The 17437-nt window shown below is 58.1% G+C and overlaps 1 protein-coding gene across 6 annotated transcripts in view; it reads right to left on the bottom strand.

Annotated features, from left to right (window-relative positions):
• The window catches only part of KDM4B (lysine demethylase 4B), a 189060-nt gene that overhangs the window by 59296 nt on the left and 112327 nt on the right, over window positions 1-17437 (bottom strand). For 4 of the 6 annotated variants that reach the window (XM_030936513.1, XM_030936514.1, XM_030936515.1 and 1 more), the window contains exon 9: window positions 13056-13193. In XM_030936513.1, coding sequence (XP_030792373.1) covers window positions 13056-13193 — 138 coding nt within the window. Of the gene's footprint in view, window positions 1-13055; window positions 13194-15813; window positions 17141-17437 lie in introns of those variants that run through there. The other 2 variants (XM_030936518.1, XM_030936517.1) reach the window with 2 other exon arrangements.

The following is a 17437-nucleotide window of genomic DNA, read 5'->3' as shown; positions in this document are numbered from 1 at the left end:
ACTCACAGACTTTCTAGAACAGGCAACGCTGCACCCAATACCCAGCTGCGGAAGAACAAAAGGGAAGGTGGCCAATGCACTCTCTGCCCCAGGGCCCCACCCTCCCGACACACAGGGCGCGGTCCTCTGCTTTTCGTGTCAATGACATCCTACAGTCCCTGCTCTGCGCCTTGCCTTTTCCACGGGGCACATCTGGGAAATGCTCCCCATCAGGACCGAAGGGGCAGCTCCACCAAGGCCTGCACAGACCAGGCGCAGCGGCTCACGCCTGTCATCCCAGTGCTTTAGGAGGCCAAGGCAGGAGGACCCCTTGAGCTCAGGAGTTCAAGGCCAGCCTAGACAACATAGTGAGATCCCATCTCTACAAAAACTACAAAAAATTAGCTGGGCATGGTGGTGCAATGCCTGTAGTCTCAGCTACCTGGGAGGCTGAGTTAGGAGGATTGCTTGATCTCAGGAGGTCAAGGCTGCAGTGAACTATGATTGTAACACTGCACTCCAACCTGGAGTTTTTAAAGACTCTATTTCAAAAAAACAAAACCACGAAGCCTGGATGGCCGGCTGATGCGCCATTTGGGGCTTTACAGCCTTTTACTACATATTTAGGAATCCTGTGTACGGTGAGATCGACATCTTGGTGGCTTTGGTTACCACTCACCTCCTTCCCTTGGCAACTCTTCTTCGTGAACAGGTGCCATCCCCATCACCCGATGGCCATGGGGCACGTGCCTTGTCCTTTTCTCCCCGCCCTGCTGACTCCACACCACACATGCCGCCAGCCCACGCTCTTTAAAGTATAGATTCTGATGGAAGCCACCCTGTGTGACCTTACAAGTCCTTCCCTAGCGTGGGATGTTTAAAATCATTCACAGGGTCCCCTCAGCCTTCTCTGAGCTGTTAAGGCAAGCCCAGAAACGGAGGAACACTTCCCCCACCAGGCAGGCGCCACGGCAATCCGCACCGCCAACACCACAGGGAGGCACCGCGGCAACAGGCGCCACCAGTCACCAGCGACTCAAGTGCAGAAATGCCATATCGCACGGAAGTGAGAAACTGGGGTCTGGGCAGGGGCACTGAGGTCAGCAGGAACCCCAGGGGGTTCCCCAAACCCGTGGAGACCTGGGACTGTGCTCCCCATCCAAGGTGAGATCACTCCATGCGGCAAGGAGTCCGGATGGGGGAAGGCTGTGAAGATTTCCCATGCCATGGTCAGGCGCAATGGCTCACGCCTGTAATCCCAACACTTTGGGAGGCCAAGGCAGGTGGATCACTTGAGGTCAGGAGTTCAGGACCAGTCTGGCCAACAGGCAGAAACCCCACCTCTACTAAAAATACAAAAATTATCCAGGTGTGGTGGCGCACCTGTAGTCCCAGCTAGTCAGGAGGCTGAGGCAGGAGACTCACTTGAGCCCGGGAGGCAGAGGGTGCAGTGAGCCGAGATCGCACCACTGCACTCCAGCCTGGGTGACAGTGCGAGACTCCATCTCAAAAAAAAAAAAGATTCCCCACACTGTACACCGGCCCTGTGTCCACCTCAGTCTGTGGCCTGCATTTCCATAACATGAGGACCTCCTCCTAAAACAAGCTCCCTGTGAACCTAACTTTTCAGCAGCCTGCCCCTTGGTGGGGCACACACTTTGTCTGCCAGCAGCTGGGGTCTGTCTATAGCACCCACTCTATAGAAGGGGGTCTGATTCCCAGGGAAACGCACACACAAACCACATGCTCGCACACAAGCACCACACACACTCAAGTCTGCAGCTGCTGGGGGAGGGTCCCCAGGTTGAAGAGTCTGACCTGGCTGTTCCGGGCCCCTCCCTCCTCCTAGCAGGCTCTGCCCTGCCCTGGCCAGCCCCTTGTGATCTGATCCAAGTTGAGGGGTCCACCCTGGCTGCTCCCGGCCCCCCCGCTCCTAGTAGGCCCTGCCCTGCCCTGGCCAGCCCCTTGCGATTGGACCCACGCTATGGGGGCGTCCAGCACCAGGCTCATGGACCCCCAGCTCTCAGTGTGCAGCAGCCTGGCTGGCAGCGCCATCGCAGGACCCTGGCTACCTGTAGATGCAGTGGGCTACCACTGCTGCCCTGGAGCCCAGGGGGCTCATCCGCCACCTTCCCCTGATTTAAACAGCACTGAGCTTTCACAAGAGGTCATCTCTTTTTAAAAGCCTTAACAGATACTAGAGTCTGCTCATGTAAAACAGTAAAGTGGCAGAAGACGCAGCTACCAGCCTAAAGAGAAAATGATTATATGTGGTCCAATAAAATCATCAACCCAAAGAGCATCTGACCACGGGGCTCATGAATGCTCTCGTCAGCTGTGGCGCCAACTCCCAGCCCCCTGATCCAGGAACCAGGGCGGAACATTTAGGACGATGCCAGCTGCCAGCGGGTGGTTCCACAGCTGATGGCAACAGACATTGCATGGCTGGTGCTTGCCCTGCTGTGGACGGAGACAGGGATGGGAGGGGGCCTGAGAAGCAGCCAGCCTGGTGTGGAGAGGGTGCAGCATCCCACGGCTGCCGACGAGACATCTATGGCTACCACGTCCCATCCCTCACGCTGCCTCTGCCCTGCCCTCGGTGCCGACCCCAAGCTGAAGATCCCTCCACAGACGCCTCAGCGCCGACCCCGAGCTGGAGACCCCTCCACAGGACACATCGGCAGCACTGCGACAGGACTGCCTGTGGGGACGGTGATGACGTGCACCTGCGCTGCCCAGGACACGGCCGCCAGCCCACCTGGCTATTAGCAAGGGCTTGACCCACAGCTGGCCCGACTGAAGGTGGAGAGTGCATCCTATTTCATTTTGGTTAATGGATATGGTGCCATGTGTGGCCCGTGGCTCCCACACTGGACGGCAGGCTCTGACGCATCTGAACACCACAGCCAGTCCTGGCTCCTCCACGTCCCTCTGTGCACTCCCGGCACCAGCACACACCCACACACCCAAGTCCTCACCCCTCGCCTGCGCCCCCACCTCCATCCTATCAGGCCCACCCCTAAAACACAGGCCCATGCTGTTCCCTTCTTCCCATCACGCTGTCCCCTTCTTCCCAAGCCCACAAACCCCATGCCCGCCTAGACGGCAGCCATCTATGCCAGGCTCCCTGCCCCATCTCTCCCATAATCCCTTCTCCAGCCAGTGGCCCCTCTCCCTTGCTGAAATGCCCAGTGCCTCCCCCAGCACATGGTGATGAAACCTAACTTCGAGGGCCCCTGTTGCAGCCCACGACCTCTGACATTTGGCCTCTGCCAGGACCCCCATTCAGGGACCTCGCGATTTCCGTTCCTCCTCCGCAGTGCTGTTCCCTGCGCTCCTCAGCAGCCTGCACCCAGGGCCTCACAGAGGAGTGTTCAGAAGCAGCGTGGTAGCAGCTGTCGTCGGTGCGTGATTCACACGTGGGATCAGGGCCTGCCCGGGGCCAGCGCCTGGTGTCCTTAGAAGCAGACAACAGGATACAAAGGCAGGGAGGAGGGGCCACGTGGCCACCGGGCAGAGGAGAGGGCGACACCCCTGCAAGCCAAGCAGCCCTGAGATCTCGGCCAGCCCCGAAGCCAGGAGAGGCAGGGGGGAGTCTCTCTGGCACCCTGAGGGGGCTCGGCCTGCCACACACTCATCTCAGCCTCTGCCTCCAGAACTGCGAGAGGATACACGTCTGGTGCTTTTAGCTGCCCGGGCTGTGGACTGGTCTACCCAGTGGGCAGACACACCAGGCCGCAGCTGCAACATCCCTGCGCCCTCTCTAGGAGCAGAAATTCCTCTTCCCACCCTTATTTGTGTCCTGTCTCCTCCCAGGACCTCGATGGCCTCACCCGCTGCCTCCCCAGCAGCTGAACAGTGACCTGCGTGGTGACCACTGCCCAGTGGATGCCGACCAGGGCGAGTGGTGGTCACACTCCTCTCACAGCCATCTTGACCATCTGGCTGAGGTGGGCACGGGTGGCAGGTGCCTTGGCACACAAGGCGTTAAACACTGAGGAAGGGCAGAGGCGCCCGCACCCGCACTGATGGCTCACAGAAGGCGTGGGAAGGATGAGCGGGCCCCCCGTTTCTGATGTAATTATCAGTGCTGCAGCGGGGCCGATAACAAACCAGTTCATTAGGAAACCCACTGGAAGCACTCGGCAGCCGCGTCAACAAAACAATTAGGCGCCCACTCCCAGGGCTCCCTGGGCCTTGGCCGCGGGGCCATTCCCGGCAGCACAGCGAGCGGCTCCCTGCCTCTCCGGGCCAGCCAGGCCAGGCAAGGTCACGGGCCTTCCATGGCCTTCCACAGCCTTCCATGCTGCCCGCACATCCACCAGGTGCCAGGGGAGGCTCCGACGTCCCCTCTGGCCCTCCCTAAATGAAAGTAACCTCGCATGTGTCTATCAGTGTTGTGAGCCCCTGCAGGGACATGACAAGCAGGCAACTGTACGCCTGACTCCGGGCCACTAGGACCGGCCTTTCTCCTCCACATGCTGCCCTGAAGGGGCCTCAACGGCCACGACAGTCCTGCTTCTGTGCCAGGTGCCACTCAAGTGCTGTTCCATGTCACTTCCAACAGCCCGAGGAGGGAAACAGAGGAACGGCCCTAGGAGGGGAGGGTCTGTCCCAGGCAGACGGCTCCAGGTCTGAACCGTGGGCCCCATGAAGGGTCACACCTTGGGTGGGGAGAGGACACGCAGTCAGGGGTGCAGGGGCCCGCCCCCCCCCCCCCCCGCAATCCCTTGCCAGCACTTGCTCCTGGAGGTTCTCTCTCACTCTCCAGGTTACAACTCATGTACAACGGCCGAAGATCGGCCATGAGCTGGGAGGCTCTGATATGGGAGAGGGGAGAGCTCCACCAGTTCTGACTCAGGGCCAGGCCCTGCGAGCCCCCTTGTCCGGCTCTCCTGCTTCTCCGACGGCTACCCCCTGGGATCCCTCGCCGGTGCCCCTCGAGGGGGTCCCGCCTCTGCCTGACCCCATGAGCAGACCCGCTCCTCAGATGCTAGGCAGCATCCAGCTGCAGCCGCCGAACCAGCTCCGTCCAAGAAGGATGGTAGAGAAGACTGGGTGATGCCGAGCCGGCAAAGGCCCTGGAGCCACATCACGAGCCTCAGACTAGAAGAGCCCCTGACCCTCCTCTGGGGAGATGTGCCCCCCACCCCCCACCGCAGCTCCTGGGCAGCAGAACCGGGAGCATTAGAGGGCGTGATCCCGAAAGCTGAGAGCAGCAGGAGAAAGGAAGGAGGGGCCCAGCAGGGAGCCCGGAGACCCAGGTGTCTGATGGGTGGCTCTGCCCCCATGGGAGTGGATGTGTCTGCAGACGTTGTGGTTGAAACAGCTGGGTTGGGGTGTGCCTGGCATGGGGTGGGCGGAGGCCAGGGGTGCTGCTCAGCACCCTGCAGTGCCCAGGATGGCCCCAGCCCAGAGAAGGATCTGGCCCCAATGTCCGCAGTGCTGGGGGAGAGACTAAACGAGGCCTTCTTTCCAGACCACTCCTCTCCTAGCTCACTCTCTAGACGTGCAGCATAAACGCTAGGCCAAGAGCCAGCACAGGGCCCAATCACTCTGACCCGGCCCGGGACCTGCTCTGCATGGTCTTTGCTGTAGATTCTCCCCATGCTTCTGCATGACTGTGACACCCCCTAAGCCCACACATGGGAAGGGGCCCCAAAAGCCCTGACCAGGGTCAGAGAGACAGGGAAGATCTGGGAGAAGGAGCAATGGAGACATATTTTACATCCAGCCCTGCAACACCATAAATCAGAGGCTCACTGAGGCAGGAAGCCAAAGGCAGGGCACAGGCTGGTGTGGGCTCCAGTGGGTCAGAGGAGGGGCTGGAGTTTCCCGGGCCTCTGTGGTCCCTCCTCCCTCCCACCCTTCCCCAGCTCCCGCCTTCCTTCTGCCGCCTCCCCCTGGGCTCGGGTTAATCACCCGGAGCAGGCGGCCTCATTACCAAACAGAAGGAACACACAGTTCTCGCAGGCAGCAGAAACAATTTGGTTTGAATTTTACAGTAATTAAGTTCAGTACACCCCAGGGCTGGGGTTTCAGGAGAGGCCTGGTTCCTGCGGAGCCCCCACCCCGGCCGGATGCGGGAGGTGGGGGGAGATGGGTGGTGGTGCTTCTGGGGAATCCAAGTCGTCGTCCCCTTCCCAAGCTCAGTAGAAGTTCTCCCTGCCAGACACCTCCCGAGAGCCCGAGATGTCCCGGGGAGGCTGGTGCACAGCAGGCCTCACCCACAGACAGCTGGCATGGAACCAGTTAAGAGCATGTGGCTCCCTGGCCTTCGAGCCGGGCTTCCCATCTCTTGCGCTCTGTTTAATCCTCAATCAACTCTCCACGTGACAGGGGATTTTCGGGACGCCGCTGAATCCCAGGCTCTGGAGGACAGACCCTTGTCTACCAGCACCAGGCGCCACCCACCGTGGGGTCAGCCTGGCCGCGTGCTGAGCTAATCTAACATGGCATGCAGGCTTGTAGGACTAACTTGAGTTCGGCGTGAGAAAGGCTGCTGCGTGCACATTTTATTTCTTCCAGTGAAACGGGAACATCCTCGTGATCTGCCCCGTTAGTAATCCCACTACAAAGCCTGCCTGCTGGAGCACATGCCAGGGATTCTGCTCTGAGACACCGAGCCACCGCCTCTTGAGGCCCCTCCACCCGCCCCTACCGGGCTGTGCACATGACACATGCCCAGGACACGAAGCCACTGGCCCAGGGGACACCTGGTGGGCAGGGAGGGTATGGGCTCCCAGATGCCCCATCGGCTTGTGCCTCCAAGTGAGGCAAGGAAAGCAGAGGAAGGTCAAGGGTGTGCTGGGCCCGGCCTCCTGCTATGTGACCTTGGCAAAGTCACTGCACTACCCTGGTCCTCCCAAGGTGACAAGGCCCAGAGTTGGCACTAGACGGAGGGTTATATTGTCGGGGGGGGGGAGAGGGAGAGAGGGGGGAGGGAGAGAGAAGACGTTACCACTGAGATGGCTGTAGTTGAGAAGAGACCTCTCAAAACAAACCCAGTACTGCTCCCTAAGCCTCAGCCTGGCGAGGTCAGGGCATGGAGCAAGGCGTGTGGCTAGGGAGGCAAGCCTGCTGCCCTCTGCACTCTCACCTCTCCTTGGCAGACCTGGGGGCTGGGATCCCTCCCCAGCACACAGCAGGCGCTCAGCAATGCTGGGCTGGGCTTCCAGGACCTGCCACTCTGCCCTCTCTCTGGCACTGCCTCACCTGCTCAGCAGGGAGGAAGGGGAACAGGCTTTGCCGTCTTCACTGTTTTTGTTTTTTGGTCTTGTTTTCCCTTTTTGTGGAGAGTGGGGTCTCACGATGTTGCCCAGGCTGGCCCTGAACCTCTGGAGCCATGCAGTCCTCCTACCTCGGCCTCCCTAGATGCTGGGATTACAGGCGTGAGTTACTGTGTTTGGCCTTTTGTTTGGGTTTTTAATTCCCATTCCAAAAACAAACCAACGAAGCAACAACAACAAAAACTTCTCCCACTTGGGAACCGTGGGGTGCTTGCTCAACAAGCAGCTAGGAATGGCCAGCTCCTCTTCCCTCCCCAGAGCTACGCGCCTCTGACTATGAAAAGAGGAGTAAGTGGTGGTTTTTTTTTTTTTTTTTTAGTACAAAAAAAGACAGAACCATATTGAAAAATTAGCACGTATTTTTAAGGTATCCCAAATTCCATGACATCAAACTAATATCAACCAATAGTTGGGCAAATCTCCCTTTCCCAGCTTGAGAATCACAACCCCACCACCCCACAACCCCACGACAAATGGGAATCACCATACTCGCCGTCTGGAGCCTACTTTTTCACTTAAAGTGCTGCGTGCATCTCTCCAAGCCCAAAGACACAGAGCACACCCCACGGAGCAAACCCATTTTCCCAGCTGCACAACGTTCCACTGGCTCAACCCACCCCTGGTCATACAACTTCCCACTACAACAAACGAGGCTACAGCTATTCTTAGACATGAAACCAGTATGCACGTGTTCCCGAGACAGAAGCGCCAGGCCACAGGAGACACACGTGTAATCCACGGCAGACAGCCTTCCAGAAAGGCCGCCCATTTCTGATTCTGGATTACTGTTCCTCATTTGCTAAGAACTGATCTGGGGGAAAGATGTTTCTGGATGATTTCAGTGAGATTCGCGTGCCCTACAACTCACCAGGTGTGCGACACAGGAGCTCGTGTACCCACAGAGTGGGGCAACCATCTTTGCCTTCAAATGTAGAGCATTTTCACCCTCCAAAGAAAACCCCATCCGCATCCGCTGTCACCCTCCAGCCCCCACACCTACACACCCCTTCCTGCCTCTGAGCACTGGCCTGTCCTGGACATTTCATAGAAATGGGGTCTCGCACGGTGTGGCCTCTGGGTCTGGCTTCTCTCACTGAGCGGGGTGTCCTCAGGGTTCACCCATACTGGGCCTCACTCCTTCTCATGGCTGAGCGGATGGTAAGGTCAGCTCCCACTTCTCTTTGTTTACCATATTCCCCAATTTCCAACTGCACATTCTTCCTTCTGTATCTGCCCCAAGGGATGTGTGGATGCAGCTGGCAGGGGCGCCCTGCTCCTCTGCCTCTTGAAGATGCCAAAATCTCCCACTGTCATCCTGCCCCTGTAACCACAACCCGCTCTTTTGGGGCCCTGGCCCGTTCTCTGCAGCCTCAGGGCCCCCTCAGGGACTCCGGTGGTCTCTGCTCAGCCGTGGCCCACAGATGAACAGCCTAGGTTTTGACTAATTATGGAAAAGCCTGTCTACTTATCACGGGTGGAGCTGTGGGCAGGGGCCACCTCCCCCCATCGACCTCTGCTCTAGCTGGAAGTTGAGCCCAGGGCTCTGCTCAGGTCTAGGGGCCGGGGGAGTGAGGGTTTGTATCCATGGTGTCCGAGTGATGCGGCCTGTACGGTCCAGGAATCATGGAGGGAGTTGGAGACAAAGCCTGGGCCGCATTTTTACACCCACCTCTCTTTGATCAGAGAGGGTTTTTGCAGGGGCTGCTAAGAGCTGGATGTGAGCGCATCTGGCTGATGGAACCGTGCTCCAGAGGAAGCTAAGCTGTCAGCTCCCTGCCCCCGCAGGGATGGACGGTCACCCTGACAATGATGGGCCCTTGGGGGCCCTCAGATGCCCGGGGCCTACCCGAGTCGGGGGGCACATCCCACCCACGAGGAAACAGGCTCCCTCCCGCTCTCCGGCAGGCAGTGAATACAAGGAATGGGGTTCTCCCCAACAGGTGGGCATGAAGAGCAGGTGGTAAAGAACTTCTAGTTCCCGAGGGGAAAGCAATCTCCTGCCTGGCATTGGGCTCCTGAAAGACACGAGATTCCTACAGAGGAGACTTAAACCTGCACTGCCCAGCACCCTCATTCCCCAAACCCTCCTATCAGTCCGGCCCACTTCCGGAGAAGAGATTCAAGTGAAGTGAATGAAATCCCAGCCCTGAAGCCGGGGTCTGTCCCAAGGTGGGAGTCTGTCAGGCAAGGCAGCTGGTCAAGGCTTCGCGGCTCTGAGATACTTAACACCTGTGTGCTTAAAGAGGGTGGCACACCGAGGCTGCGGACGGCTACAGAGCTCAGCCGCCTTAGGTCTGGGAAAGTGGCACAGAGATGAGGAGCTCAAATAGAACACTCAGATACTCAGAAACAGGCGCTCGGCAGGAGGGGAGACGCCGGGAAACCTGGGTCTAGGAGGCCACACCAGCAGGGCAGTCAAAAATGACAGCAGCACTACCTACCCCTACCCCCCAAAAAGAGAGGACTGACCTCGAAAGTGGCCCTGGCCAGCAGCTCTCACTGCGGCCAATCCTGCCTTCAAGGGATGCTGCATGATGTCTGGGGACCTTTGCGGTTATCACCACTGGGGTCCAAAGGTCACCAGCCCTGAGAGGAGCAGGTCCATGACACCAGGTGTCATAGGGGATGAGTGGGAGTAGAGAGCTGGGGTGGGGACACAGCCGTACCTCCCCCACAAAGACACACAGGGCCGGGGCCACCAGGCCTCCTCCTGCCCTGAGAGGCACTCTGTCGCCTGCTGCACAGACAGGGGGCGAGGGTGAATGCCCGCAGACCGGCTGGAAAGGAAAAACACCCACGGGAATAAATCCCACCCCCTCCTTGACAACGGCCTCCATGTGCCCAAGGCATTCTGCTGATGGGGAGTGAATGAGGCCTTGCTTCCGCCACAAGCGCAGGCCTGGGCTGCTCCATCTCACCTGTGAGCTCAGGCAGGCACCAGCCCTGCTGCAGAGGCTGGGAGGGGAGAGCCCCACGCTGCCTCTTGTGTGTGTGCACAGGGCCCTGGAAGCTCTACACAGGGGCTCTGGTACAAGGCTGGGTATCTAGACAAGCTACCTGCTGCAGGGAGATCGTATTTCTTGGGGATTTTACAGCCGGGGGAACCCTGGAGAGCTTCTGGCCTGTGGGGGCAGACCTGGGCCAAGGGCTGGGCCTCCTGCCTGCCATGGTGCAGCCAGGGATGCTCCGCGGGCAGGTGGCAGCACGTCCACGGCACTGACCTGGCCTGCTCAGGGCTGCAGCTGCTGGCAGGCCCATCCGGAACTCCAGAGGCAGCTGCACTGGCTCAGGGTGTGGTGAGGGGGTGGGGGCCAACCTGCTTTCGCAGCAGGCTCTGGGGGCTGGGCGGGGGAGGAGGTGGCTGTCCTGCAAGCCATGCGCCCCTCTGGGTTCTGCAGACAGGGAGGGGGAGACAAGGACAAACTTCCTCTGCAAAGGCCAGGCAGCACATGTCTCTTGGCCTTCCAGAACTACTCAACTCGGCAGGGCGAAGAGGACGCAGACGCCACCTCCATGCCAGGGTGTGGCTTTGCACAGGATGCTCATTTGTTAAGCGAGATTTCAGTTTCATCTGGCTGTCACAGGTCACACGTCCTTTGAATTGTCCTCCTACCACAACCCTTTGAAGATGTAAACCTCCTGCTCAGTTTGCAGACGGCATGATGTCGGCCTGCCAGACTGGAGCCCTAGCTTGCCAACCCGTGAACACAGACACCCAAAATTCACAGGGCCCGGCCAGGGCGGGAGGGCAGCTTTCCACCCGTCAGCTCCTGAGCACAAAAATGACAGAAAGGGGACAGCGGGGTCGGGGGCAGGGGTCCCTAGGGGTCAAGGAAGGCGAACAAGCTGACAAGCAAAAACGTCTCTAAGCAAATCGAGGGGTGGAAAGCCGCCTCCCCGGCTCTCCTCTGAAGAATGTGCTCAAAAGAAAGTGGCCCAAAATGCAAATGGGACGGGGCAGCTGGGCCGGCCAGAGGGACACCAGCAAAGGGGGATTCTGGGCTGCCCCTTCCCTCCAATTGGGCTGCACACAGATCTGGACAAGGCCCGAGCCCCACCTAACCCGCACCGTTTCCCTGCCTTTTAATGCTCCTGTCATCTGTGCGGCGAGATGCTCTAATAGCCTCTCCAGCCTGGGCTGCTTATGGGAGCAGAAAACCCTGCCAGAGTCAGGGGCGGGCTGCCCCGCCAAGAAGCCCGAGAGCCACCGACACCCCCCAGACAGCCACAGAGGCCTCGTGGCTAATGACACTCCCTGCGTAAGGCCCTCGCCGCCCAGGCCAGGTCTGACTACACCAGGGGGTGCCTGAGCAGGGGCTGGGACAGCGGGGCTGGGGGCTCCAGGAGAGGGCCTGCCTGGAACCCCTGGTGTGTTTCACATGCTGCATGCTGCCTGTTCAGCAATTTCACGCTACGCCGCCTGACAATGGAAGTGTGGAGCCCAATCTCAGTCTGCACTTCCCAAAAGTCACTTGTTTGTGAACACATGGCTGAACCCCAAATTGCTTTTAATATCTGGGCAGTCCCTACTGCCCCGCTGCAATTTCAGTTCTGACAGCACCTCTAGGACAAGCCCGAGGTCTGAGGCTTACAGCTCTATCTGCTGCTGGCCTGGTCACAACACCCGCGGCGCCCGCACAGCGGCACAAACACATAGACACATGCCCTTTCAACACAGTGACAGCCCTGAGATACCTAACTACTCCCTTAGATCAAAAAGCCGAAATCCCAACTTCCGGATCTCTCTTCCTTTAGCTAAGCCCAGAGTCTTCACCAGAGACATTCGGGATTTTCTGAACTGAGTCCTGGGGGCAACTCTCAAAGCCTTGCCTGCTGTAGACCCCTGTTCTTTTTCTTAACCGCACCGAAAGCAGAGAAATAGCCAGAAAAATAGAGGTTGGCTCATTCGTCCAGACCAGCGCAGCCAGGAGAGACGTCACACAGGCCACCTATGCTGTCTCCATTTTCCCAGCAGCCAGGCGAAAAAAGCAAAAAGAGCTGGCGTGCCGCAGCGGCTCACACCTGTAATCCTAGCACTCTGGGAGGCCGAGGGGGGTGGATCACTTGAGCCCAGGAGCTGCAGACCAGCCTGGCCAACGTATTAAGACCCTGTCTCTGTAAAAGGGGGGTGGGGGAAAAGTAAAAAGAAACAAGTGAAATTCATTTTTTTTCTTTGAGACAGGGCCTCACTGTTGCCCAGGCTGGAGTGCAATGGTGCAATCATAGCTCATCAATGCCTTGACCTCCAGGGCTCAAGAGATCCTCCTGCCTCAGCCTCCCAAAGTGCTGGGATTACAGGCGTGAAGCCACCATGTCCGGCCAAAATCCATCTTAATTATATACACATATATAACATATATATGAATTATGTAATTTATATGTAATTTATATTTATATACAATCCATATAAATTATTTATATATTTATATAAATATATGTAATGGTGCCGGTGGAGGAGACACCTCAAACTCCCGACCCAAGCAGTCGGCCACGCCCCGGAGGCCCACGTGGGCGGCGGGCTAGCTGGTACATAGAACTAACTGGAGATGGGCCCTGGGCCACCGCCGTCCACCTGGTCTGCCCACCTCCTCTCTAGTCTTCAAGGTAAGGAGCGTTCTGGGCAAAAGTTCTCTGAGAAGCCCAGAAACAGACCCTGGTGGAGAGTCCGGGCCTTGGGCTGAGCAAAACGGCTGCTGGACCAGCCATAGGCAGGTGGCTGCAGAGCAGAGGCAAAAAAGAGCCTCTCTCCGCCCTGCTGTGTCCCGTTCCCAGCCGGCAAGCTCTTACCTGAGTGGCCACTTTGCCGTAGTCAATCCACCGTAGGGTGGCGAAGTTGGTAGATTCTGCACAGTTGAACCCGTGATTGAAGCCGGCGTGGTAGCCGTATGGAAAGGTGATCATGAATTCCCCAGCCTCCTGTGTGATCTGAGGAGGGAAAGGGGACGGGTGAGGGCAGGGCCACTGGAAGTGCACCAGGGGATGGGGCGCAGGGACTTCCCAGCGGGTGCCAGCAAGCCTGGCTCACAAGCCAAGGGGGTTTCATGAAGTCAAAGATGGACCCAGGGGCTCCGGGGCTCCAGCCCATTTCCCACACGGTTCACGAAGGACAGGGTGAGCAGGCGTGGCCACAGCTCTGCAACCTCCACTCGGCTCAGCCGGGCCCCTCCAGCCCCAGCAGGCCCTGCCCTGCCCCAAGGCGGCCGCCAGCACCACTCCAGTGGGAGAACTACGGATGGAGCCGTGGCTGGACACGATGCCTGGGGGGCGTCTCCAGCCGGACCTTCACGGGAGCGATGGGGGCCTTCCACTTTGGAGGTGGCTGAGTCACACTCACAGTCACTGTGACACGTCCTGAAGCAGCTGGGGCTGGGGTTGGGGTGGGTGGTGCTGGCAGCAGCTTTAGAGTGCTCCGAAGACAAGACACTGCTCAGGACACCTTCTGCCCTCACATGAGAAAGGAGCCACCACTGCACGTGCAAAACATGCCAGGAAGGGGCCTGCGACACGCCGCCATCCCAAGCCACCCTTCCATCATATCCCAGCAAGGGGGTCTCCACGAGGTCATGGAGATCCAGAAACACCTGCACACTGACAGCAGGACCTGACACCACAGACCAGCACCCTGGAGAGCGGGCCGATGCTTCCAGACCCAAGTCCAATTCCGACGGCTGGCCCATCCGACTCCGCAGGTCTCTGAAGCAGGACCCCCTAAACTGAGGGGCCGAGGCGTGCGTGGCTGGGGTGGTGCCCACAATGACCCCAGACCTAAGGTTTCCCAACAGCCACCCCAAGGCCTGGAAGAAGAGGCAGGGCTGCCTACCAGTGCTGGGGGGGCTGCAGCCTCGCGCCCTAGGAACCCTCCCCACTCCGGGACACTCGAGATGGCCACACCGTCCCCCCACTCTCTGCTCACTGCTAAGCCTGTCGATAAAGGCTTTGAAAGACGATCACCCAGAAAGATCAATGACAAATCTGGAGTGATGGCTCCCACCTGCTGTACCCCGGGGCTCAGGCCAAGGGCTTCTGGGAGGTGGGGCTGTGGGCCCAATCCACAGATATGGAAACTGAGGCTCATGGACTAGAAGTGACTCCCCTTGAAGTCAAGTGGGCTTCTCATCTTTATTTAACATCCAGTAAAACACAGGGATTACAGGCTGCTCGGAGTTCTGGGAGTAACCCCTGCTCCAGACAGGAATAGAACATGCCGGGCCCCCGGGCACCCCTCCCACCAGCCCTCTACCAGGTCATCCCCACCCAGCCACGCTCTTGGTCACCACAGACCTCGTTTCCTCCTAGAGGTTCACATGAACGGCGTTGTACGGCAGGGACATGTGCCTGGTGTCTTCCGCCCGGCGCGCGTTTCTGAGATTTGTTCCCACTGTCATGTGCACCAGGCGACCACTCCTTTTCAATCCTAAACAGTACTTGGTTGTGCGTGGATCTGTGGTTATTATCTATCCTCCTGTTGACGGACGTGCGGGCTGTTTCCAGTTTGGGGCTCTTGTGAAGAAAGCTGCAAAAACACTTACGTACCAATCTTTCTGTAGACACACGTTTTCATTTCTCCGGGGTAAATATGCACAGCGCGGCATTGCTGGGGCACAGGGTACATGCTTCCGTTTCCAAGAAACTGCCAGTCTTCCACGGCGGTGGCACCGCCCCGCACCCACCCCGGCCGTGAGCAGTGTGCGGCTGCGCCCTCCTCACTGGCAACTGGCAGCGGTGTTCTGACGTGGCCGTCCTGGGGCTGGCAGCATCTCCCAGCTGGCCGCCTCTCTCTAACTTCTACCAACGCTGGGCACCGAACCATGGCTTTCGTTCCTGCGGCTCCTTCGTAACACGTCTGCTCAAGCCCCTCACCCCCAATGCGTCGGGCCGTTTGTTTTCTTATCTCTGATTCGTAGGAGCTCTCAGGCCTGCTGATCATTACTTACTCCTCCAGAAAGATGAGCAGAGACCGCTGGATACCCTGAAGTCAGCAACAAGCCGTCAGAACTGGAGAGGCTTTCGGAAGCCAGCCACGGCATCAGACATCAATCAAAACCGACACAGCTTGGAAAAACGCCAGTCCTTAAGAACACTGATATTTTTCTTTTCAAATAATTAATTGCAGCAATCAAGGAAAGTCAGTGTGGATTAAGTTATATTTTTAAATTCCCGTCCAAGTGACAGCCACGTGCATCAGAATGAGCACACAACAGAAAACAGGGGGTGGGGGGAGCACACGTTGACCCAGGGCCTGGCCCCCGCTGTGCAGGACATGGGGTTCTCTGGGCCAGCTTCTCCCCACTAAGCTTGGAGCTCCGTGAAATGAGGGGCAAATAAAATTAGAGTTTGGGTTTTTTTTTAAAAAAATGTAATTACTGGGCCGGGCATGGTGGTTCACACCTTTAATCCCAGCATTTTGGGAAAAGGCCAAGACAAGAGAAATGCTTAAGTCCAGGAGCTTGAGACCAGCCTGGACAGCAGAGTGAGACCCCATCTCTAGCGGAAAAAAAAAAAAAAAAAAAAAAAAAGTTAAAAAATTAAAGTAAATGCCATTACTGATTCCTTTATCCTATCTCAGCTGACTTCGGAAAGCTTCCCCCGACCACCTCCTCTAAGGCCAAGTGACGCTCCCTGTCTCTCCCTTGGGCCCATCCCGGTGTGGTGGAGAACCAGGCCTGCAGGCACGCGTCAGGCAGACGTCAGACTCACAGCCTTCAGGGATCCAGCTGGGCCCCCGGAATGCCAAGATCGAATGGGGGTGATGGCAGCAGAGAGCCAGGCTCTCACGGATGTAAGGACCTCACTCCCCAAGCCCGACCCCTCCTCTGAAGCGAGGCCTAGAACAGAAAATGCGCTCGGTTAGGACATGATTATGTTCCTGTGAGGAAACCTGCGTCCTGGTGGCTTCATTCCACACTCACAGTGTCTGTCCCCAGTGTCACTGCTGTCAACATTATCCAACAATCAATTAGAAGGCATTGGGATGATGAATAGGCTTTGCGGCAAAGTCATCAGCAGTGACAGGACGCAGCCCCAGACACCAGGCACGGAGAAAACCCAGAACTCGGTTTCCTCTGCGACCTCTTGCAGAATAAATGAGGGAGTCAATGGCAGATTACAGAAATACACACTTTTAATTATTAAAAAGCTCTGCTATTGATCGGCTTTTTCTCCTAGAAGTAAATACCATTACAAAGATTTTTAAGTGGAGTGTGGGGAGTCACTCGTTTGAAGGCTGCAAGGAATTCAGATGAGGGACCCACGCAGCTCTCTGGAAGGGACGTTCATCTCGAGCCCGCAGGGTCTGAGGGGCTGAAGGATGGTCCCCAGGCGGGGCGGCACAGGTGCTGCTCGCTGCAGTGGGACAGGGGTCTTCACCGTGGTGGCCTCTGCAGAAACCGGTGCCCAGCCCCATCAAGCAGCTGGGGGTGTGGGGGAGTGCAACCACCCTGCCTGGAGCCCGCCTGCTACCCATGGACGCTGCCAGCAGCCGCTCCGGGGCCGGTGGTTCAGGGACTTCACAGACAAGCCACAGTGCGATACAGACGCTGACCCGGGCGTCCAGGCCACTCACCGCCTGCCCATCCCTTCGATGGGCAGCCCCCTCCAGGAAGCACCACTTTGGAGAAGGTTTCAGACAAACCAGCCAGGAAATCAGTGCTTCTTGCTTCCCCGAGCAACGCCGTGGTCTGTCTGGTTTTGCTGGTAACAAATGATGTTCCAACCAGAAGACGGGGCAGGAGAGGAAAGACCGGAAACCCGCACTTCTCCAAGCGAGATCCGCGCTGTCTGATGAATGCCCGCAGCGGCCGGGAGGCAGCCTCTGGGTTGCGGCCCCGCCGGGAAGAGCGGGTCCCTGATGTGCGAGCTGATGCTTTGGCGGTCTGATTGAAACGTCAGAAGCGATTTCTGGCTGGCAGACACTCAGGGCCTCACCACAGAGCACACTCCCGAGCCTGCACATCACTCTTCCCGTGGAACCTCGTGAGCTGGGCTCCCCAGCTGCTCCCCACTCCTGCCCAGCACTCGGGGCTGCGGCCCAGACCTGCCTTGCAGGTTCCTGGCACGTGCGTCTCACCTAGACAGAACTGGGGACACAGGCCTAGACTCTCCCATGCATGAAGGCTTCCCCATGGGGAAGGAACTGCCTCGAGTGGGTGCAGCTACTGAGCCAGACCCTA

This window comes from Rhinopithecus roxellana, chromosome 8 (assembly GCF_007565055.1).
Source record: "Rhinopithecus roxellana isolate Shanxi Qingling chromosome 8, ASM756505v1, whole genome shotgun sequence".
NCBI lineage: Eukaryota > Metazoa > Chordata > Mammalia > Primates > Cercopithecidae > Rhinopithecus > Rhinopithecus roxellana.
This window is presented reverse-complemented; position numbering and strand designations above follow the sequence as displayed.